General features: G+C 43.4%; 1 protein-coding gene across 7 annotated transcripts in view; it reads left to right on the top strand.

Moving 5' to 3' along the window:
• chd6 (chromodomain helicase DNA binding protein 6) overlaps positions 1–23,589 on the top strand; it is a 266,964-nt gene that overhangs the window by 213,856 nt on the left and 29,519 nt on the right. For 6 of the 7 annotated variants that reach the window (XM_043710968.2, XM_043710967.2, XM_087994672.1 and 3 more), the window contains 5 exons: positions 5,262–5,481; positions 10,468–10,673; positions 15,517–17,064; positions 20,447–20,601; positions 21,433–21,654. In XM_043710968.2, coding sequence (XP_043566903.2) covers positions 5,262–5,481; positions 10,468–10,673; positions 15,517–17,064; positions 20,447–20,601; positions 21,433–21,654 — 2,351 coding nt within the window. The remainder of the gene's footprint in view (positions 1–5,261; positions 5,482–10,467; positions 10,674–15,516; positions 17,065–20,446; positions 20,602–21,432; positions 21,655–23,589) is intronic. The other variant, XM_043710964.2, reaches the window with a different exon arrangement.

Here is a 23,589-nt window from a genome sequence, read left to right as displayed (position 1 = left end):
ATCCATTCTGTTCTTAGCCCTCATAAGCTTATACATGTCAATCAGGTCCCCTCTCGGCTTTCTCTGCTCTAAACAAAACAACCTGAACTAACCAGTCTCTCTTCAAAGCTGATAAAAACAGAAATTGCTGGTGAAACTTAGCAGGTCTGGTAGCATCTGTGGGAAGAAAGCAGAGATAATGTTTCGAGTCATGTGGTTATTCATCAGAACTGCTGCCAGACTTGCCAGCAATTTGTTTTTGTTTCAGATCTCCAACATCCACAATTCCTTATTTTATTTTAATGGTTTGTTTTACTTTCCAGACAGCTAAACTGCTCCATCTCAGACAACATCCTTGTAAATCTCCTCTACACCCTGTCAGGTGCTATCACATACTTCCTATAGTGTGGTGACTAGAGACCTAACCAGAGTTCTATTAGCATGTCCTGCTGCCTTTAGGGATCTGTGGACAAGTACCTCAAGATACCACTGTTTCCCAAGCTTTTGATTGTCCTCCCTTGAGTATTCCCTTGTCTTGATCTTTCTTCCGAGTGCACCCCTCACACTTACCAGAGTTAAATTCCATCTGGCATTGATCCCCCCATCTGACTAATCTGTCTGTGTCCTCCTGCAAAGTAAAGCCTTCTTTCTCAACTGTCAACCACCTGGCCAATCTCTGCGTCATCCATAAACGTAATTGTCATCTCCCCCACATTTTCTTTCATGTCGTTTGTATGTACCGTCGACAATAAAGGACCCAACACATTCCCTTGTGGTAAACTACTGGACACTGGCATCCAGTCAGTCAAATAGCCATTTACCACCACCCTCTGTCCTACCACTAAACCAATTTTAGATCCTACTCACCAAATTACCCTGGATTGCATGAGCTTCTACCTTCTTTATCTGTCTCCCATGTGGACCTTATTAATGGCTTTGCTGAAATCCCTATAAACTACATCAACTGCACTCCCCTCATCCACAGACCTCGCCACCACCTAAAAATTCCATAAGATTTGTTAGGTATGACCGCCTTCTGTCAAAACCATGCAGACTGTCCCTGATCAAACCTTGCCTGTCTGTGTGGAGATGAATTCTCTCCTTGAGAACTTCCTCCAAGTTTCCCAACTTCTGATTGAGATTCCCTGGTTTATCTCCACCTCCCACATAATTGGAAGCACATTAGCTATCCTCCAGTCATTTGGCATCTCCCCTGTTGCCAGAAAGGAATTTTAAAAATGTGTCAGAGCCCCTGTATTTATTTCCTCCCTTGCCTTCCACAGCAGCCTGGGATGCAACTCATCTGGACCTAGGGATTTGTTGACATATAAGGCCACCAAAACCACCTTGTTGCCAATATCAAGCTACTCAACAGCCTCACACTTCCCTCTTCCCAAATTCTGTACCGCATGTGCCTTCTCCCGAGTGAAGACAGATGTGAAGTACTCATTTAACACTCTACCAGAGTCCTCTGGCTTCACACTCAGGTTGATCCCTATTGGGCCTTACTCTGTGACTGGTTACACTCTTCCCCTTGATACGTTTGTAGAATATTTTGATATTCTCCCCAGTCTTACTCACCATGTTTTCTCATGCCCCCATTTTGCTCCTCTAATTGCTTTCTTCAGTTCCCTACCTACACATTCTATACTCCACTAAGGCTTCCATTGATATGCTCCCTTTGTACTTGTTATAGATCTCGCTCATCCTTTTTTATCCAGCCGTGAATATTAATGAAGTTCCAGGATTCTCTGGGCTTTTTGCCCCTACATTCCACCCTAAGGGAGACATGTTGGGCCTGTAGTCCTGACAATTACATTTGAATCTGCCCCGCCCCAACTGTTCTGTTGTGGATTTTCCTGGAAGTGGCTGCTCCCAATCTACTTTGATAAGATCCTGCTTTATTTTAAGAAAATCTCACTTCTCCTCATGCAAAATCTTTTCAAATCATCATTGTCCTTTTCCATAATGAGCTTAGCAACCACAATGATTAGCAAGGTTAGATCTCATGGAATACAGGGAGAACTAGCCATTTGGATACAGAACTGGCTCAAAGGTAGAAGACAGAGGGTGGTGGTGGAGGGTTGTTTTTCAGACTGGAGGCCTGTGACCAGTGGAGTGCCACAAGGATCAGTGCTGGGTCCTCGACTTTTTGTCATTTACATAAATGATTTGGATGCGAGCATAAGAGGTATAGTTAGTAAGTTTGTAGATGACACCAAATTTGGAAGTGTAGTGGAGGGTTACCTCAGATTACAACAGGATCTTGATCTAATGGGCTGAGAAGTGGCAGATGGAGTTGAATTCAGATAAATACTTTCCCAAAATGACTGCATTTTGGGAAAGCAAATCTTAGCAGGACTTATACACTTAATGGTAAGGTTCTAGGGAGTCTCTGAACAAAGAGACCTTGGAGGGCAGGTTCATGGTTTCTTGAAAGTGGAGTCACAGGTAGATAGGATAGTGAAGAAGGCGTTTGGTATGCTTTCCTTTATTGGTCAGAGTATTGAGTACAGGAGTTGGGAGGTCATGTTGGGGCTGTATAGGACATTGGTTAGGCCACTGTTGGAATATTGCGTGCATTTCTGGTCTCCTTCCTATCGGAAAGATGTTGTGAAACATGAAAGGGTTGAGAAAAGATTTACAAGGATGTTGCCAGGGTTGGAGGATTTGAGCTACAGGGAGAGGCTGAACAGGCTGGGGCTGTTTTCCCTGGAGCATCGGAGGCTGAGGGGTGACCTTATAGAGGTTTATAAAATCATGAGGGGCATGGATAGGATAAATAGGCAAAGTCTTTTCCCTGGGGTGGGGGGAATCCAGAACTAGAGGGCATAGGTTTAGGGTGAGAGGGGAAAGATATAAAAGAGACCTAAGGGACAACTTTTTCACACAGAGGGTGATATGTGTATGGAATGAGCTGCCAGAGGATGTGGTGGAGGCTGGTACAATTGCAACATTTAAAAGACATTTGGATGGGTATATGAATAGGAAGGGTATGGGCCGGGTGCTGGCAGGTGGGACTAGGTTGGGTTGGGGTATCTGGTGGGTATGGACGGGTTGGACCGAAGAGTCTGTTTCCATGCTGTACATCTCTATGATTCTATGTTTTATCCCTAAAATTCTCTCCTACTCTCTCCTTGAAAATGTGACTTCATTTCCTACAATTACGTCCTGCACTGTACCATCCCTTGTTGGACCATCGACATGTTGATAGAAAAAGGTCTCCTAAATACGTTTTAAAATATCAGCCCCCTCTAAACCCTTCACACTATGAGTATACCAGGTAATGAAGTCCACTAATATAATTGCCCTCTTATTGTTTTTACATACCCCAGAGAATTGTCTATATACCTGCTCTATTGCTTGTTGACTGTTTGGGCACTCCTAGCTGTGTGACTGCTGTCTTTATATTCCTAAACTCTATCCACACAGCCTCATTTGATGACCCTTCGAAGATACCAGAACTTGGGTGCCATGGAGTTTCCAGGCTTTATTTCAAAATATAAACATGATGGTACATCATCCGTTCTTATTGCATTAACTGATTCCTTAATTAATAATGCAACACGACCACCTCTTTTACACCTTCCCCTGTCCTGCCTGATAACCCAATGCCCTGGATTGTTGAGTTCCCAGTCCTGGCCCTCAATGTGTTAATCCTAGCTTTTAACTCAATACTCCTCGCGTTAAAATAGAGTCCATCCAGCCTCGCCATACTCCTTTGAAACCCAACGTGGCTGAACTCACTGCCTTGGTTCCTTTACTAAAGTATGATGTGTCCATATTGCCCTAACAGACTGTCACCTCCACCTCCTGAATTACATTAAATTCCTCCCAATAGCAGCAGCAAACCCACCTGAAAGGATGTTGGTCCCATTCTGGTTCAGGTGCAGACCATCCTGCTTCTCTCGATCCCACCTTCTCCAGGAACAGTCCCAGTGATCCAGGAATCTAAACCTCTCCCTCCTGTAACAGCTCTTGAGCCACGTGTTCATCTGCCAAATTATTTCAGTATATGCTCGCCCCGTGACACTGGAAGTAATCCAGAGATTACAACCTTTGAGGTCCTGCTCTTTAGGCAACTGTCTTGCTCTTGGAATTCTCAATGTAAGGACCTCATTCTGCCTATACTGTTGGTACCAGTGTGTGCCACAACCTTTATCTTAGCACCCTCCCCTACAGGATGCCTTGAATATGCTAAGTAACCTCCCTGTCCCTGGCATGAGAGAGAGACATTGCACTATCCTGGAGTTATGTCTGTAGCTGCAGAAAGGCCGGTCTGTTCCCCTAACCCGTGGAACCCCATCACTGTCACTCCTGCTTTCTTCTTACTCCCCTCCTGTATAAGTCAGGCTGCAGAAGCTTGGCTCAGACTGCTCTCCCTTGAGGAAGCAGTGCTCTCATCAGCTTCCAAAATGGAAAAGCAATTTGAGAATAGGACCCCAGGGGTTTCCTACTCTCCCTGCCTGACTCACTCTGACTGCGTGCTGGTCACCCATTCCCTTCTTACCTTCTTACATTTGATCTGTGGTGTGCCCACATAACTCTCAACATCATAACTTATCACTACTTACTTTGCCTCCATATCCTCCTGTTCCCATCTCCCTCATATATGGATCAAATCTCCCTCTTAAAGTGGATGGCATCTCGACTGTGTGGAGTTTGCACATTCTCCCTGTGTCTGCGTGGGTTTCCTTCGGATGCTCCGGTTTTCTCCCACAGTCCAGAGATGTGCAGCTCAGGTGAATTGGCCATGTTAAATTGCCCCAAGTGTTAGGTGCATTAGTCAGGGGTAAATATAGGGAGGCAAACAGGTCTGGGTGGTTTACTCTTCGGAGGGTCAGTGTGGACTTGTTGGCTGAAGGGCCTGTTTCATGATGTAGGGAATCTAATCTAATCTAATCTTAAACTTGCAATTAAAAATATCTTTGGGAAAATCTCCTTCATTGTAGGTTGACATTTTGCCAGTTTCTGCTCTATACAGCTTTCTTTCTGTGCCAGTATTTTGCAGTTCCTTTCTGTGGTCTCTAATTATCCTCAGTATTGGAGCAACATGTTTAACATTTAGCTTTAAGACGAGTAATTCTGATAACTGAGGTATGGAACTAAACTGAATTGCCAGCACAGGTGTGATTGGCTGAATGGCCTCTTTTGCACTTTTGAGATTGTATGCTCAAAATGTTAACCTGTGTGTTTCTCTGAAACATCAGGATTGTAATTACCTGGATTTTCTGCTCCACATTAGCTAACTCATTATCTCCAATGGTTTCTTTCCGATGAAGCCCAGGATGGTATGGACATTGACCGCCCACAATGGCCAGTTGCTTCAGTGCTGACCGCTCGGCTCCGACGTCTCATAACAGCTTACCAGCGCTGCAATCGCAAAGAGATGGTGAGGATGGAATCTTTAGCTCGCAATAACCGGCGTCGTTGGTATCCACAGGACGAGATCTGGGGAAGAGTACCAGAAATGGATATTGTTACCATGGATATCCAACAACGGTAAACAGTTGTGGATTTTAAAAACACAGATGATTCCTTATGTATAGTTGCCAAAGGCACATTTTACTGAAACTTTCATTTTGCATTCAAGAAGACATTTCACAAGAATGAGTTCAAGAAAAGACCAACATTTGTATTGCGTCAAAGGAGTGTGTTGGACTCTCCAGTGGACTTCACCAGTTTCCTCATTTCCCCTCCCCTCACCTTACCCCAGTTCCAACCTTCCAGCTCAGCACTGTCCTCATAATCTGTCCTACCTGCCAATCTCCCTTCCCACCAATCTGCTCCACCCTCCTCTCTGACCTATCACCTCAATCCCCACCCCCATTCACCTATTGTACTCTTTGCTACCTTCCCCCACCCTCCTCTCTGACCTATCACCTCAATCCCCATACCCATTCACCTATTGTACTCTTTGCTACCTTCCCCCACCCTCCTCTCTGACCGATCACCTCAATCCCCACCCCCATTCACGTATTGTACTCTTTGCTACCTTCTCCCCAGCTCTCCCCTGCCTCAATTATCTCTCCACTCTGGAGGCTTCCTGCCTCTATTCCCGAAACGTCAATTTTCCTGCTCCTCGGATGCTAGTGACCTGCTGTGCTTTTCCAGCACCACTTTGATCTAAATTCTGGTCAGAGTCTTAGCCTTGGAGAATGTACCTGTTTAATGTTCCTTGACATTTAACTGCCAAGCTTTGTTTAAATTTTAAATGAGTCCCATTGACACTGTTTAATCAAGGCATTATCCTGAGAAATCAACTAGCTCATAAGTGTCACCATTTTTTTTGAGTTGAAATAGATGCTGTGTATGTAAGTGTTCTTTCTGTCTGCAAAGAACAGAGCCCTGTCTACTAATATGTTTAGTTTCCAGGAGATGAAAGAACGCTGCAACGCGAGCCCAATCTAAATTGGTTGTCAGCACAATTTTTCTCTTTGCTCATCATTTGCCGACTGATAGTAGTCTCCACTCACGCAATATAAATGTTTGTTTTCTCTTTGAATTGGTTTCCTTGTGAAATGCTCTGATAAGTGCAAGATGAAAAATTTTGACAAAATGCTTCTTTTTTCAGTCTCATGTTTTCTGACTATTTATGAATTATTTACCAAGATTATGATTTGTCCGTAAAATCGAACACTGTTAGCACCACAAGCAGCATCCCAGAATCAACTGACCCCTGCTTTCACTAAGGTACAACCTTTATTGGGTAATTGTGCACTGTTTGCTTCATCCCTTATATTGCGGTTTACAAAGTCACTTGAATACCTTAATTTTTTTTATATATAAAATCAAAATTTTTAAAAAACACACTTTCTACCAGAAGTAGTGAAATTATTTCTGGATCTGCTGCTGTTGTAGGAACTATACTTAGAGGGATATTTACACTGATTTAGTGTGGAATATTGGGATTTGGAGAAGCCATTTTCTCCCCTGTTTTCACTGGTCTTTCTTAGAAACATCGAGGGCAGAAGAGCCATCAAACTACACGAAATCTACACTAGTCCTATATTCCAACACTTGACCTACTGATTTGATTGTTGTGACATTTCAAGTGCTCATCCGAGTAATTTTAAAACATTGTAAGGTTACCTGCCTCAAATACTCTCCCAGACAGTGCATTCCAGACCCTCACCACTCTGGTGAAAAAGTAGTTCATCAAATTCCCTCTAAGACTCCTGCTTTCCATCTTAAGTGTCCCCATAATACTGACCTTTCAACTAAGAGGAACAGCTGCTATCTATCCAGTCTGTCTATACCCCTTATAATCTTACACACCTCAATCAGGCCCTCCCATTAATCTTGTGTGTTCTGGAAAACAACCCGAGCTTATCCAATCTCTTTTTAGCTGAAATGCTCCTTCGCAAGACCTGTGAATCTCCTCTGCACCTGCTGCAATGCAATTATATCCTTCCTCAAGTAATTTCCTTACCACTGATGTGAGATTCACTGGCCTGTAATTCCACGTTTATCTCTGCCTCCCTTCTTGAAAAGTGGAACCACACTAGCTGTCCTCCAGTCACTGGCTCCTCCCCTGTAGCCAAAGAGGAATTATAATTTGGCTCATGACCCCAGTGATTTCCTCCCTTGTCTCCCACAGCAGAACTGCACACAGTTATCTAGCTGAGACCAAACCAAAGTCCTATACAGCTCCAGCATAACCTCCTTGCTCTTATAATGTATGCCTTGACAGTTAAGGGCAAGTGTATCCTATGTTGCTTTAACTGCCCTATTAACTTTCTCTGCTACTTCCAGGAGTCTGTGGACAAACACCCCAAAATCATTTGTTTCCACTGAGCTTCCTAGTGTCTTGCCATTCCTTGAGTACTACCTTGTCTTATTACTTCTACCAAAATGCATTATCTTACACTTTTCAAGGTTAAATTCCATCTGCCCATCTCATCAATCCATTTACATCTTCCTGTAACTTAAGACCTTCTTCCTCATTACCAACCACCCAGCCAATCTTCATGTCATCCACAAACCTATTTTTGACTGTCCCCCGCATTTTCTCATCATCATTGTTTATGTAGGTCACAAACAATAAGAGACCTAGCATTGATTCCTGTGGTATGGCACACGCCTCTAATCACACACGCAGCCTTCTCCCACCACCCTCTGTGTCCTGTCACTAAACCAATTTTGGATGCATCCTGTCAAGTTACCCTGGATCACATGTGCTTTTACCTTCTTTATCAGTCGCCCATGTGGGACCTTGTCAAAGGCTTTGCTGAAATCTATATAAACTACATCATCTACACATCGGGTCACCTCCATGACGGATTGAACCAGATTTGTTAGGTGTGACCTCCCTCTGAGAAAGCCATGTTAACTGTCCCCGATCAAACCTTGCCTCTCTGTATGGAGATGAATCCTTTCTTTCAATACTTTCTCAAGTAGTTTCCTTACCACTGATGTGAGATTCACTGGCCTGTAATTCCACGTTTATCTCTGCCTCCCTTCTTGAAAAGTGGAACCACATTAGCTGTCCTCCAGTCACCTGGCTCCTCCCCTGTAGCCAAAGAGGAATTATAATTTGGCTCATGACCCCAGTGATTTCCTCCCTCGTCTCCCACAGCAGCCAGGGGTACTGCTAATCCAGACCTGGAAATTTACCCACTTTTAACCGTGCAAAATCCTCCAGTACTACTTCATTCCCAATGTCAAACCTCTTGGGAGTCTCACAGTCCCTCTGCCTGAATTCTGTAACTACATCCCCCTTTTCCAAACTGAAGATAGGTGTGAAGTCCTTCTTTAACACTGTCAATTGAACTTTGGCTCCACTACAGATTTCCCCCTTGGTTGCTAATTGGCCCTACTCCTTCCCTGGTTATCCTCAATACTTGGATACTCTTGTGAAATATCTTGTGATTCTCCTTAGTTTTACCCGCTAATGTTCATTTCATGACCCTCCTTTGCTTCCCTAATTGCTTTAAGTTTCCCCTCTCCATTCTATACTTCATGAGGACCCTTGTTGATTTGCTCCTTTTCTATCTGTTATGTGACCCTCCTTTTCCATTTTATCCAGTCCTGGGCTGCTTGTTGCTACATTTCACCCAAAAGGGAACATATTGGAACTGTACTCTCTCTAATACATTTTTGAATACCTCCCACTGTTCTGCTGTGGATTTACCCTCAGCTGTTCACAGTCTACTTTGGCCAGATCCTACCTTATTTTAACAAAATCTGTCTTCCTCACCAATCCAAAAACTCCTTTTTTTACAGGCCATCTTTTTCTTTTCCTTAACAAAACTTAAAACTTCAAAGTTTTGTGGGTTTTTTCAGTAAAATGCTCAGCCTCTGTCATTTCACATCAAACTCCTTTCTGGCTTCACTCTCAGTACTGCACTGTCCCATGCTGGACCATCTACATGTTGATAGAAAAAGCTTTCTTTAATACATTTCAAGAAATCTGTCCCCAGCAAACCATTTACACTATGACTATGCGAGTTAATACTAGGGAAGTTGAAATCCCCTAATATCATCACCCTGTTATTGGTTTTATACACCTTGGTAAATTTAGTACATACCTGCTTCTCCCTTCCCTGCTGACTGTTTGGAGGCTTATAATACACTCCTAACAGTGTGATTGCACCTTTTTTATTCCTAACTTGAATCTACAAAGCCTCACTTGATGACCCTTCCAAGATATTGTCCCTCCTTACTGCAATAACTGACTCCTTTAAAGATATTCTGATGTGCTAATCCATTCAGTAAGTGATAACCACAGAAGGTTTTACATAAGGACTACGACCTAAGAACAGAATTAGGTCATTTAACCCATTGAATCTACTCTGCCATCCAATCAGATCATGGCTGATCTGATATTCCACAACTGCACTTTCTTTTCCTCTTAACCTTGATTCTCTTACTGATTAAAAATCTTTCTATCTCAACCTTGAATGTAACGGATGGCTCAGTCTCTACAGCCCCATGTGATAAAGAATTCCACAGATTCCGAACTTCAGAAGAAATTCCTCATTTGTCTAATTGGGCAACTTCTTACTCTGAGATGATGCCCTCTGGTCCTAGACTGTCCCATAAGGGGAAACAATCTTTTCACATCTATCCTGTCAAAAGTTCGAAGAATCTCTTTGCTGTAGCTTCCAAATCTCTGTTGTGTCTTTTTTATAACCGTTCTCCATTTAAATAATATTCAGCTCCTCTATTCTTCCTGCCAAAGTACACAACCTCCTATTTGCCCACATTGTATTCCCTGTACCAAGTTATTGCCCACTCCTCATCCTGTCTATATCCCATTACAGGCTCTTTGTCATCCCTTACCTTCCCACCTATCTCTGTGATATCCACAAACTTGGGAATAGTGCATTCACTTTTCTCATTCAGATCATTTACAGGACTAAAGGAGGCCATTCAGAATCAGATGCATCTACTTTGTCCCATTCTGCCCTCATTTGGTAATTGCAAAGTGGGGTGCTTCTTGCTCTTGTCCAGAATTATCAACTTGCATTTCTTGTTCCCGTTTAGCTGGACAAGGAGGGAGCAGACAGATTTCTATCGTGTGGTTTCGACATTTGGCGTGGTATATGATCCTGACCGGAAACAGTTTAACTGGAACCAGTTTCGCAGCTTTGCCAGGTTAGAAAGGAAAACAGATGGGAGCCTGGAAAGGTATTTTCGAAGCTTTATGGCTATGTGCCGGAGCGTGTGCCGTTTGCCTCTGAGGAAAGAAGGTGAGTTCTGTTCCATGGTGTCACATTTCAGTCAGTTCATGGTGCTAGGTCATGCAGCCAGCTACATTGATGCAAAAGGGAAGGCGCCCATGTTCCTTTCTTCCACTAATAGAAGCAAAATACTGCAGATGCTACAGACCTGAAATAAAAACAATGATTTAGAAACTCAGCAGGCCTGGCAGCACTTTAGGAGAGAGAAATGTTTCAAGCCCATCATTTGAAATACCATGAGTTCTGAAGGAGAGAGAGTGAGAGAGAGACGGGACTTGAAACATTATCTCCTGCTCCTCTCTCCACAGACACTGCCAGATCTGCTGGATTTCTCAGGAACTTTGTTTCCTTTCTACCCTGTGTTGAGTTGTCTGATGTCAGTTGGAGTAGTGATAGAGATCTACCGTTGACCATTATTGGCGAGTGTAGATGATAAGTCAGTTGTAGATCTTGTTTCCAATCATTATCAAGTGCTTCTTTCTCAAAAGTGAACTGGTAGATATGGGGTTATCCGCACTCGTCAGCCTGTCCAGTAGGCTGTTCAGTTTTGCAAGTGGATGGAGGATAGTCTCATGGAGAGAGTGGATCATAACTTACCATGAGTTAATGCTTTAGAGGGAAAACCTGAGGGGGTGGAGAGAAATTTCATCTTTAAAAGCAGGTGGACTCTAATCCACATCCGAGTGAGAAGCTGAGCTCTGTGTGGAAGGTTTGTGTTTTTCCATAGTCTCTTTTCTGTTACAGCCCCATTAAACATTTGGATCCCCAGACTTTGCACTGGATGGGTGATTTGGTAGGCAGTTGCAGCTCAGTTTCTAATGTCTCTGGGTTCTTAGTTATACTGAATTGGTGCAAATATTGGACTTGGGACATTAATTCAGTTCCTCTCTTTCCACAGATGTTACCAGACCTGCTGAGGTTTTCCAGCACTTTCTATTTTGATTCCAAATCTGCAGAATCTAGTTATTTTGCTTGTACCTATTCCCTTTGCTTTTTCAATGAACGAGGAGAAAATGAGGACGGCAGATGCTAAAGATCAGAGTCGAGAGGAGCTCAGGCAGCATCCGGGGTGCAGGGGAATCGATGTTTCAGGCAGGAGCCCTTCGTCAGGAATTTTCCAACACCACACTCTTGACTTTGTCAGTGAACTGTCCCTTTATTAATTACTTGGATGAGGGTACTGAATGCATTGTAGTCACTTTTGTTGACAATACAGTTAGAAAGCAAGTTGTGAGGAGGACATTGAGTTTGCAAAGAGACATAGATTAAGTGAGCCAGAAATCAAAGAGAACAAAGAAAATTTACAGCCCAGGAACAGTCCATTTGGTCCTCCAAGCCTGAGCCGATCCAAATCTACTGTCTAAACCTATTGCCCACTTCCTAAGCATCTGTATCCCTCTGCCCCCCACATACTCATGCATCTGTCCCGATACATTTTAAATGAATCTACTGTACCTGCCTCTACCGCTCTGCTGGCAACACGTTCCAGATGCCCACCACCCTCTGTGTGAAGTACTTGCCGCGTGTATTCCCTTAAACTTTCCACCTCTCACCTTGAAAGCATGACCTCTCATTATTGAATCCTTTACCCTGGGAAAAAGCTTGTCTCTATCCACCCTGTCTATACCTTTCATGATTTTGTAAATCTCAATCCGGTCCCCACCCAATCTCCTTTTTTCTAATGAAACCAAACCTAACCTACTCAACCTCTCTTCATTGCTAGCACCTTCCATACCAGGCAACATCCTCGTAAACCTTCTCTGCACTCTCTTCAAAGCGTCAACATCCTTTTGGTAATGTAGCGACCCGAACTGTACACCGTATTCTAAATGCAGCTGAACCAATGTCTTGTACAATTTTAACATGACTTGCCAGCTCTTTTACTCAATACCCCGTCCAATGAAGGTAAGCATACTATATGCCTTCTTGACCATTCTATCCACCTGTGCAGCAACCTTCAGGGTACAATGGACCTGCACTCCCAGATCTCCAGATTTTGGGCGGCACGGTGGCACAGTGGTTAGCACTGCTGCCTCACAGCGCCAGAGACCCGGGTTCAATTCCCGCCTCAGGCGACTGACTGTGTGGAGTTTGCACGTTCTTCCCGTGTCTGTGTGGGTTTCCTCCGGGTGCTCCGGTTTCCTCCCACAGTCCAAAGATGTGCAGGTCAGGTGAATTGGCCATGCTAAATTGCCCGTAGTGTTAGGTAAGGGGTAAATGTAGGGGTATGGGTGGGTTGCGCTTCGGCGGGTCGGTGTGGACTTGTTGGGCCGAAGGGCCTGTTTCCACACTGTAAGTAATCTAATCAAAAATCTAATCTAATCTCTTTGACCATCGACTTTTCCCAAGACTCTTCCATTCATTGTATAATTCGCTCTAGAATTAGTCTTGCCTAAATGCATCACTTGGCAGATGGAGTGTAATGTGGGAAACTGAGAGGCTGTCTACTTGCACATGAAGAATAGAAAAGCAGAACATGATTTAAATGGAGAGAGACGGCAGAATGTTGCAGTACAGGGGATCAGGTGTCACAGAGTTGTCAAGCTCCAGAATGAGACCACTTAGCTCATCATGTCTTCTCCAGCTCTTCAAGTGCACATCATCTCCTAGTGCCAATCTCCTGCCTTTTCCCCATTCACCTTTCAACCTGTTTCCATTAAAAAAAACATCTAATGCCCTCTTGACTGCCTTAATTGAACCTCCTTCCCCTACTACATTTCCAGACAATGCATTCCATGCACTCACTTTCAAACTACGTCTTCTCATTGTATATCTCTTCCTTTCATGAGCAGAGGCAGCTTCTCCCTATCTACTCTATCCAGCCACTCATGATTTTGAAAACCTGTGTCAAAACTCCTTTTGGCTTTTGCCGTTTGCCTTTCCAAGGAGTATAGTCCTTGGACTGGATGGGCTCAGGTCAGGGTGGAGCCCTGTACTCCGATTTGGGCCTTGACCAGGAGCAGAACTGGGACCTGTAACTTCTGTCCCTTCCTGCATTGGAAGTAATAGGGTAGGCAATGGCCTCGTGGTATTATCACTGGACTGTTAATCCAGAGACCCAGGGAATGTTCTCACTCCCCACATTCAAATCCTGCTGGGGCAGATGGTGGAATTCAATAAAATTCTGAATTAGGAGTCCAGTGATGACCATGTAAGCATCGCTGATTGCTGGGAGAACCTATGCAAAAGTGAGGACTGCAAATGCTGGAGATCAGAGTCTAGATTAGAGTGGTGCTGGAAAAGCACAGCAGGTCAGGCAGCATCTAAGGAGCAGGAAAATCAACTTTTCAGGCAAAAACCTTTCATCAGGAAAACCTGTCTGGTTCACTATTGTCCTTGAGAGAAGGAAGCTGCCATCCTTACCTGATCCAGCCTACATGTGACTCCAGACCCATAGACTCTTATCTGCAGTCTGGACGTTTAGGGATGGGCAACAAATGCTGGCATGGCCCATGACACCTTCATCCTGTGAATGAATACGTTTTTAAAATATTCAGAGAACATTCATTCAACTGATACCTGGGATGAGGGGTCTACTTTATGAATAAAATTTGCACAGGTTTGTCCTGTATTCATTAGAGTTGAAACGAATGAGTGATAATCTTATTGACAAACCTAAGATTCTGATGGCCCATGACAATGTAGATGCTGAAAGAATGTTTCCACTTGAAGGAATCCAGAACTAAAGACTCCGTTTAAAATTAAAGTGTCTCCTATAATTGATGGAAAAGAATCGGAATTTCTTCTCTGTGGAATTCCCATCCTCAGAGTAGTGATGACTGCATAATTAAAGAAATTCAAAGCTGAATTTTGATTGTCAAAAGAATTGAGGGTTATAATTTATGGATTGAAGGCCATGATCCGATCAGCACAATCTTATTGAATGGTGAAACAGGCTTGAAAGCTCTAATGACCTATTCCGCCCAGTTCTTCTGTTGCTTCCAAATTAAGTCTGAAGACTGTTAGCGCATTTTGAGAAGATTTGTAGCTCAGGTTGAGGTTCTGGATTTAGGTTTGCTTGCTGAGCTGGAAGGTTTGTTTTCAGACCTTTTGTCACCGTACTCGGTAACATCCAGTGAGCCTCCAGATGAAGCACAAGTGGTATGGCCTGCTTTCCATTTATATGTTTAGGTTTCCTTGTGTTGGTGATGTCATTTCTTGTTGGAGATGTCATTTCCTGTTTTTCTCAGCGGGTGATAAATAGGATCCAAGTCAATGTGTTTGTTGATAAGAGTTCCAGTTGGAATGCCGTGCTTCTAGGAATTCTAGAAACCTTGCAAGGACTGTAACAAACACTACATTGGACAAACAGGCAGAAAACTAGCCACCAGGATACATGAACATCAACCAGCCACAAAAAAAAACATGACCTCTCTCACTAGTATCCTCACATACGGATGAGGAAGGACACCACTTTGACTGGGACAGCACATCCATCCTAGAACAAGCCAAACAGAGATATGCACGAAAATTCCTAGAACCATGGCATTCCAACCGGAACTCTATCAACAAACACATTGAGTTGGACCCGATTTACCCCTGAGAAAAAGAACAGAAAATGACATCACAGTGGGGAATGATGTAATCACAAGAAATGACATCACCAACCCAAGGAAACATAAACACACAAATGGAAAGCGGACCATGCCACCAGTGCTTTATCTGGAGGCTCTCTGAAGATGTTACCTAGTATGGTGACAAAACATCTGAAACTGAACCTTCCAGCTCAGTGAGCAAACCTACATCTGAAGACTGTTTCAGCCCAAGTTTGTCTCTTATACATGGGGGCAACCTAGAGCAGTGAATTTACAAAGCACGAGTACCTAACGGCCCATTTCTTTTATTGTTTCAGAGCCTTCAGACCCCAGCATTTTTGTTGAGCCCATCACAGAAGAACGTGCTTCAAGGACTCTGTACCGGATTGAGCTGTTGCGGAAAGTTCGGGAGCAGGTACTCCGGAGCCCACAACTGAATGAACGGTTGAAACTGTGCCGCCCTAGTCTGTACTTGCCAGTGTGGTGGGAATGTGGCAAACATGACCGCGACCTGCTGATTGGTGCTGCCAAACATGGCCTCAGTCGGACAGACTACTATATCCTTAATGACCCTCAACTTTCTTTCCGTGAGGCCCACAGGAACTATGTGCAGAATGGAAGCAGTTACTTCCAGAATGTCCCAGCACCTTACAGCCAATCCTCACTCAACCTCAGCCAATCTGCATCCCCTGCATCCACTGTACTGACTCTAGGAGAGAAAGACAATATTGAGCAGATGGATATGGAGCAAGAGAAGATGGAAGAGGCTTTAGAAGAGCCGAGCCCGGAAGCAGGAGCACTCGCTGTTTGCTTGGAAGTGAAGAATGAAGAGGATGCTGCTGATTCCACAAGGAGGTGTGATGCTACCCAAGCTAAAGCAAGGCCACCTGACCCAGTGGCTGCAAGGAATGAATGGGGGGCTACCAGTTGCATTCAGGCTGGATTTTTTAGTGTGCCAGATTCACACATGGAGTCGAAAGGAACAAGAGAGTTTGGTGGAAACTGCAGTGACAACAATGGGGGGGATAGTTTGCAAAATCCTATCCTTAAGTGCAGTTCTCCAATGGAAAACTTGCAGGCTGTGTGTGGTGATGCCAACCAAACTAGAATAAACTGTCTGAACTTTTTGCAGGTGAAATCCAATGGTATATTGGAATTGCAAACTATATCTGAGAAGATGGCAGACAGTGTAGTAGCACCTGTGTGTAGTGTGGCTGGAACAGAACCTGTGAAAGACACAGTACTTGGTGTGATTGCAAAACATGACCTTAAACAGTGCGAGATGCTTCAAGCTGAAAATGGATGTTCAGAAGATAAGCAGTCAACAGAGATAATTGATCGTGAGAATGTAATGATTGAACATACCTATGACATGCAGGCTAAGTATCTAGCCATGGGTCATATGCAGACTGCTGCAAATGGCCTAGACAAACCACAAGTTGAAATCAACCAACTGTCTGACCCAAACTCCCCACCTGCAACGCCCAAACATTCAGATGTCTCTGATGATTTGAAGCTGATGGAAGCTGTGCCAGGCTGTGAACACCAAGCTGTAGCTGTGAATGAGAACAGCTCAACAAAGGAAGCTGGAAACGTGACCAATGTACATCCTGAATCAGATGATGTACCATTTGAGACAGTTGGTGTGAAATGTCTGCCCAGTGGTCTTCAGTCCTTCAGACCAGCCCATTCCATTGTGAAGGTAGTGGATGGTGCACCAGGGTCACCATCAGATCAAGTAGATGTGGCCCCCATAAAGCAGGAGGTGACCTTCAGACATCTCCTGGAGGACTGCATCAAGGAACATGACAGTCCATGCGAAACGGAAGAGAAATCTGAGGAAGATAGCTCGCAACCTGAAGGTGGTTGGTATTCATTTTTCTTAAATGTTTCTGCAAACCCGCATGTATCAGGGATCCTTAAAGCACAAACTGCATGGGGGAGCGTCTCTTAAATTTACCTTTACCTTATACTGTTCTTTAATAATCAAATCCTTAAAAGTCTGGAGATTGCACCAGTGAACATTTAGCTTGTGTTTTCAACCTGTTAACCATGAAAGCCATCATAGCTGTGCTTCATCCTGAACATGGGGATAGAAAGGCATGTTTAAAAGAAATATTTGGAGCTAAAAGGCTTACATTGTGAGAGCAAATTGCACAGATTAGGTGAGAGTCTGGAAAATATATGGTGACCTGTGAGAGGAGAAGCATCAGGCATTCCTAAAAATAAGAAACCAACCTGGTGAAGTTACCAAACAGGACTGTTAGCATGCCAGGCAGCAGAAGCAGCAAGTGATGAATAGAGCTAAGCACTGTACTTCTGCCACATCCAGTTGTGAATCGTGGTGGATAGTTAAACAATTCATTAGAGGAGGAGTTCCACAAATACCCCCTTCTAAAATGATGGAAGGGCCCAACACATCAGTGCGACTGACTGTGTGGAGTTTGCACATTCTCCCCGTGTCTGCGTGGGTTTCCTCCGGGTGCTCCGGATTCCTCCCACAGTCCAAAGATGTGCAGGTTAGGTGAATTGGCCATGCTAAATTGCCCGTAGTGTTAGGTAAGGGGTAAATGGAGGGATATTGGTGGGTTACGCTTCGGCGGGTCGGTGTGGACTTGTTGGGCTGAAGGGCCTATTTCCACACTGTAATGTAGTCTAATCTTCACCCAGAAGGTGGTTAATCTGTGGAGCACATTGCTGCAGAAGGCTGTGGAGGCCAAGTCATTGAGTGTATTTAAGAATGGGGTAGACTCTTGGTTAGTAAGGGGAATTTTTAGCCAAAGCATCTGTCAAGAGGTGTGGAGACACATTGACTTAGAAATTTTGAGCTAACATTTTGACTGTTTAAGGAAAAGTTGACATTCCTGCAGAAACATGACAAGTCCAGACCTACATTTCTCCTCCAATTAATATCAAGAGAAAACCTTTGGCCTGTCTATCTGAAACCCAACGCATTGCATTGAATTACTTCGAACTTACGCAGCCAAAACAGTTGCTATCTTCCACTTGAGCTGCATTAAATCCCACGCGCCTGAGCTGATCCTGTATCACTTTATACTCTGCGTTATCCATCTGTAAATATTGATGTGATTTCTGTACTATCACAAACTTTTGCAGTGAATTCCATATCCTGCCAGTCACTGCAAGCAAAAATGTTTTCCCTGCACTCTGTCCAAAAATTCATGCATTTAATCCTGTATTATCCATGTTCCTTTAAGTTAAATCCCAAAAATACAGGGAACTTTAGAGGTCAGCCTGGCAGCGCCCTGAACCCGCTCCAATTTTCAATACCATAATTTTGATTTCTGGTCTCAATTTCCCTTCCTGCTTATGTGAATATATTCTCAATGATGGTGCATCCACTATTCTCCGGCTAGACAGTTCCAAAGACTTGCAGTCTTCCGGGTGAATAAATTTCTTCACGTCTTAGTCCTAAATAACTGGCTTCTTTTTTAATTGTCCAGCTAGGGGAAAAGATCCCTCAGTGCCTACCTTGCCAAGCCCCTTCAGAATCTTGAATGTTTCAATAAGATCACTTCTCATTTCTCTAACCCCCAGAAGAGAGAGATTAAATTCGCTCAGCTTTTTATCGTAGGACAACCTTCTCATCTCATATCTGGGATGTGGGCATTGCTGGCTGGGCCAGCATTTATTGCCTGTCCCTAGTTGCCCTTGAGAAGGTGGTGGTGAGGTGTTTTCTTGAACCACTGTAGTCACCTGCTATGGGTAGACCCACAATCCCCTTAGGGAAGGAATTCCAGGATCTTTGACCCAGTGACATTGAAGTAAGGGCGGCACGGTGGCACAGTGGTTAGCACTGCTGCCTCACAGCGCTAGAGACCCGGGTTCAATTCCCGCCTCAGGCGACTGACTGTGTGGAGTTTGCACGTTCTCCCCGTGTCTGCGTGGGTTTCCTCCGGGTGCTCCGGTTTCCTCCCACAGTCCAAAGATGTGCAGGTTAGGTGAATTGGCCATGCTAAATTGCCCGTAGTGTTAGGTAAGGGGTAAATGTGGGGGTATGGGTTGGTTGCGCTTCGGCGGGTCGGTGTGGACTTGTTGGGCTGAAGGGCCTGTTTCCACACTGTAATGTAATCTAATAGCTTGGTGGTGCGGGGGAGTGGGAGAGAATCTGAAAGTGATGGTGATCCCATGTATCTGCTGCCCTTGTCCTTCTAGTAGGGGTCCTTCAAGGGGTGGTGGTTAGTTACTTCACTCTACTGTCTCTGATGCAAGTGTATCCATTTTTAAATAAGGAGTCCAGATAGACTGAACAATTGTGGCAAGACTTGTGTATTCTTGCACTCTAATCATCTTGCAATAAAGGCTAACATGCTATTTGCCTTCCTAATTGCATGCTGTGTACCCCTACATACTAACTTCCTGTATTCTTTGGATGAGTTCGCCAAAGGTTCTCAATATCAACATTTTCAAATTTCGTATGTTTTCAAACATATTCTTTTTTTTCTATACTTCGAGTTGATAACCTTACTTTTCCCCACATTATATTCCACCTGTCACCTTGTCGCCACTCTCACATCACCTCTTTCATGTCTTTCTCACAGCTTATCACCTAACTATAGATTGTCAGCAAATGTAGATATATTCTTCTCTTTTTCCAAGTCTAATTCATTAATGTATTTTATGAAAGCTGAAGCCCCAGCACTGACCCTTGTGACATTTCACCAATTACAGACTATCAATTTTAAAATGCTCAATTTATCCCTACTCTGTTTCTTGACAATCAACTAATCCTCTATCCCTGCTAATATATTATCCTTCCTTCCTTATTTTGTATGGTACATTATCTTTTGACAACATAGTAATACAGTCTGTTTCTGACCAGTGTCCCAATCGTTAATCCTGAACAGTTCTATCAATGTCATGTTTCCCTGCACTTAAAGCAGATAAAAAGTGTCATTGGAACACTTTTGAAGCCCTTCAATGTGTGAGGTATTTATTAAAAATATTGTTTATGGGATTTGGGTAGCACTAGCAATGCAGCATATCTGTCTCTAGTTACCATAATGACATTAAAATTAAATTGAAAACACGGTAATTTATCAGTCATTTCCCTGAAAAACATTGGTAAAATTGTTGGTTCTTAGTGATAGTTGAGCAATTGACAAAATTGAAACTTGCCACGATGAGGTTTGAAAGTGAAACCTCTAGCTTACTAAACTGTGATTATAAAAAAGCTAAAATTATACATCCCTACCATTATTACAACAAGAATGTTGATCTTCTCAGCTATCGCATTGAAGAATTTTGATGAGGAAAGTAATACGTCTACCAGCCTGGGTCAAGATGAAATCCAGGACAACCTCCTTCAGGATATCAGAGAGCCAACTATCGCTCAGCTGCTTCAAGAGAAAACACTCTATTCTTCTGCAGAGTGGCCAAAGGTAGTTTGGAGACTAGGTACAGCTGCTTCATGGATGGACAACAGGCTGCTGGGAATAGGGGTTGTACTGTAATCTAGACTGACAGTCCACACTTGCACTGTCAGAATGGCCAGCTTTCACATGAAATTTCAAATCTGTCTGCTCTCTTGGGTTAACCGAAAGATGCCATGGCCAAACTTTGAACCTCGAAGAGCTGTGGAGGTCCTCTTCGTGATCTGTTCAATATTTAGAACTCAACCAGAGCCCTAAAATATATTGAGGAATTTATGCTCGTGCTGTCTTGGAGATGTTGCGATCTACGCATTAGCTGCACTGTCTCTGACTGTGTAGAAGACACTGCACTAATATTCCAGATGCCCAGGCTAATGCTCTATGGACACTGGTTCATGGTGGAATTTAAATTCATTGAATAAATCTGGAATTGAAAATTAGTCTCTGTAACGATGGCCATCATACTATTGTTATTGTAAAACCCACCTGCTTCACTGTGTATAAGGAAGGAAATTTGCTGCCCTTACCTTCCATGGCCACCGTGTGACTCCAGATCCACGGCAATGTGGTTTAATTTTAGTTGTCCTTGCAAATAACCTCACAAACCATTTCATTCATGGGCAATTGGGGATGGTCAACAAATGCTGGCAATCACATCCTTTGAAAATAAACAAAAACAAGTACAATTCAAAAGTACTTCCTTGACTGTAGGGCAAATTTATTTGTTCTTCTGTTAGCTAGCTGCTTAACAACAATCTTAAATTGATAAAAAACAAATCATTTTCTTGCAATCAACCTTCACGTTTGCAATTAAGCTTTTTCTGCTTTTAACACCCTTAGGATCGAGTCATCATAAACCGCATTGACAATATCTGTCATGCCGTGTTAAAAGGGAAATGGCCATCAGCACAGCAGCAGAGCCTTGAACCTCAGAGTGGAATGTATTCCATGGCTACTCCGACAGAAACTCTGAACATGAGAAGCTGCCTGAGTGTTCCAGTGCAGGCCGCACATACCCTCAGCATTGCTGATGGCTCCTTATCTGCCCAACACCTTACAAAGGTACGCTATCACCACTCCAGAACTTGCCCGAGGTAATCGATTAATTTGTGTCATTATTGAATTTCTGATGCGGATCACAGTTGGTGGGATGGTGGTGTTAAGGAGAGGAAGAAAACAGTAAATAAAACTGTATATTCCTTGAGTTGTTCATAGTGACATGAATATAAGGCCTAAGAGAATGTACAATGGGGCTACAGAATCATAACTTATGTGGAATATCCTTCATTCCTGTTCCAGACCTTTAAATGAGATCTCTGATTTAGTTCCATTCCCATGATCTTTTATTGTAGCCCTTTAAATCTTTCCTCTTCTTCCAACGTGCAATTTTCTGCTTTGACATATTTGTCCAAAGTTCACCTATTTCCACAGCTCATTGAGCCAGCACATTTCAGATCATCATTACTTACTGTATAGAAAGCCTTTTGATCCTGACCTGAGATCATGGACATGTTATGATGCATAAGGAGGCCATGAAGCCTGTTGTATCCACACCAGCTTTCCAAATGAGCATCATAATGCCATCCTCTACTCAATCCAATCCTTTCATGATTGTGAAAAGTCAATCAGATCCTGTCTTCGCTGCCTTCTCTCCAGGAAGAATAGTCCCAACCCCTCAATCTGTTCTCATAGCTGAAGTTTCTCAAACCTGGAATCATTCTTGTAAATCTCTTCTGTAGCCTCTCCAATCAGTTTGCGCCCTTCCTAAAGTGTGGTGCCCAGAACTGTACTCCAGGTGAGGTCTCACTAATGTTTTAAACGGGTTCAACACCTTTTGCTTGTCTCTATTAATAAATAAAGTCTACTTAGTGCTGTATCCACCTGTCCTGTCATCTTCAATGATCTGTGTACTTATGCATCCAGGTCCCACTGCTCTTGTGCCCTCACACTACAGCACAGAAAAAGGCCCTTTGGCTTGTTGGATCCACACCAGTGAAATTTGAGTACCTAACTATTCTAATTTCATTTTACAGCACATGCTCCATTGCCTCGTATGCCTTGGCATCACAAGTATGTGTCTAAATATTTCTTAAATGTTATGAGGGTTTCTGTCTCTACCACCCTCACAGACAGTGAGTTTGAGATTTCCACCACTGTCCAGGTGAAAACATTTTTCCTCCTGCCCCTTACCTTAAATCTGTGCCATTCCAGTCATTGATCCCTCCACCAAGAGGAAATGTTCCTTCCTGTCTATTTTGTTAATGCCCCTCATAATCGTATACATGTCAACCATGTCACTCTTTCAATCTCCTCTGCTCCAAGGAAAGCAACCCCAATCTCTCCACGTTCTCTTCATAACTAAAACTCTCCAGCACAGGCACCATCCTGGTAAATCTTCTGTGCACCCTTTCCAGTGCTAACACATCCCTCCTATAATGTGGATTGCAGAACTGAACACAATGCTGTAGCTGTGGCCTAACCAAAGGCCTGTACAGTTTCAGCATAACCTCCTTGCACTTAAACTCTGCTTCATCTAATAAATATGATATGGTTATACTCCAATAGGTTTATTTGGAAGTACAAGCTTTCAGAGCGCTGCTCCTTCATTGGGTAACTACCTGATGAAGGAGTAACCCTCCGAAAGCTTGTACTTCCAAATAAGTCTGTTGGTTTATAACCTGGTGTTGTGATTTTTAACTTTGTCTAATAAAGGCAAGTATCCCAGTTGGCTTTTTAACAAATTTATCCTACTACCATTAGGGGCCAGTGTACATGAAGCCCAGGCCCCCCTGTTCCTCGGTGCTACCGAGGATCCTACTCTTCATTATATATTCCCTTGCCTTGCTTACCCTGCTCACGTGCATCATCTCACTTATTCAGATTAAATTTATTTTTTTCTTTATTTAAACTTGTACTCTTTGTCTCCCTATGTTCTTTCTACCAAAATGCATTACTGCACACTTCTCTACATTGAACTTCATCTGCCCTCAATCTGTC

Source organism: Chiloscyllium plagiosum, unplaced genomic scaffold (assembly GCF_037043375.1).
Source record: "Chiloscyllium plagiosum isolate Xiang-an unplaced genomic scaffold, Cpla_swu_hap1 HiC_scaffold_15, whole genome shotgun sequence".
Classification (NCBI taxonomy): Eukaryota; Metazoa; Chordata; class Chondrichthyes; order Orectolobiformes; family Hemiscylliidae; genus Chiloscyllium; species Chiloscyllium plagiosum.
This window is presented reverse-complemented; position numbering and strand designations above follow the sequence as displayed.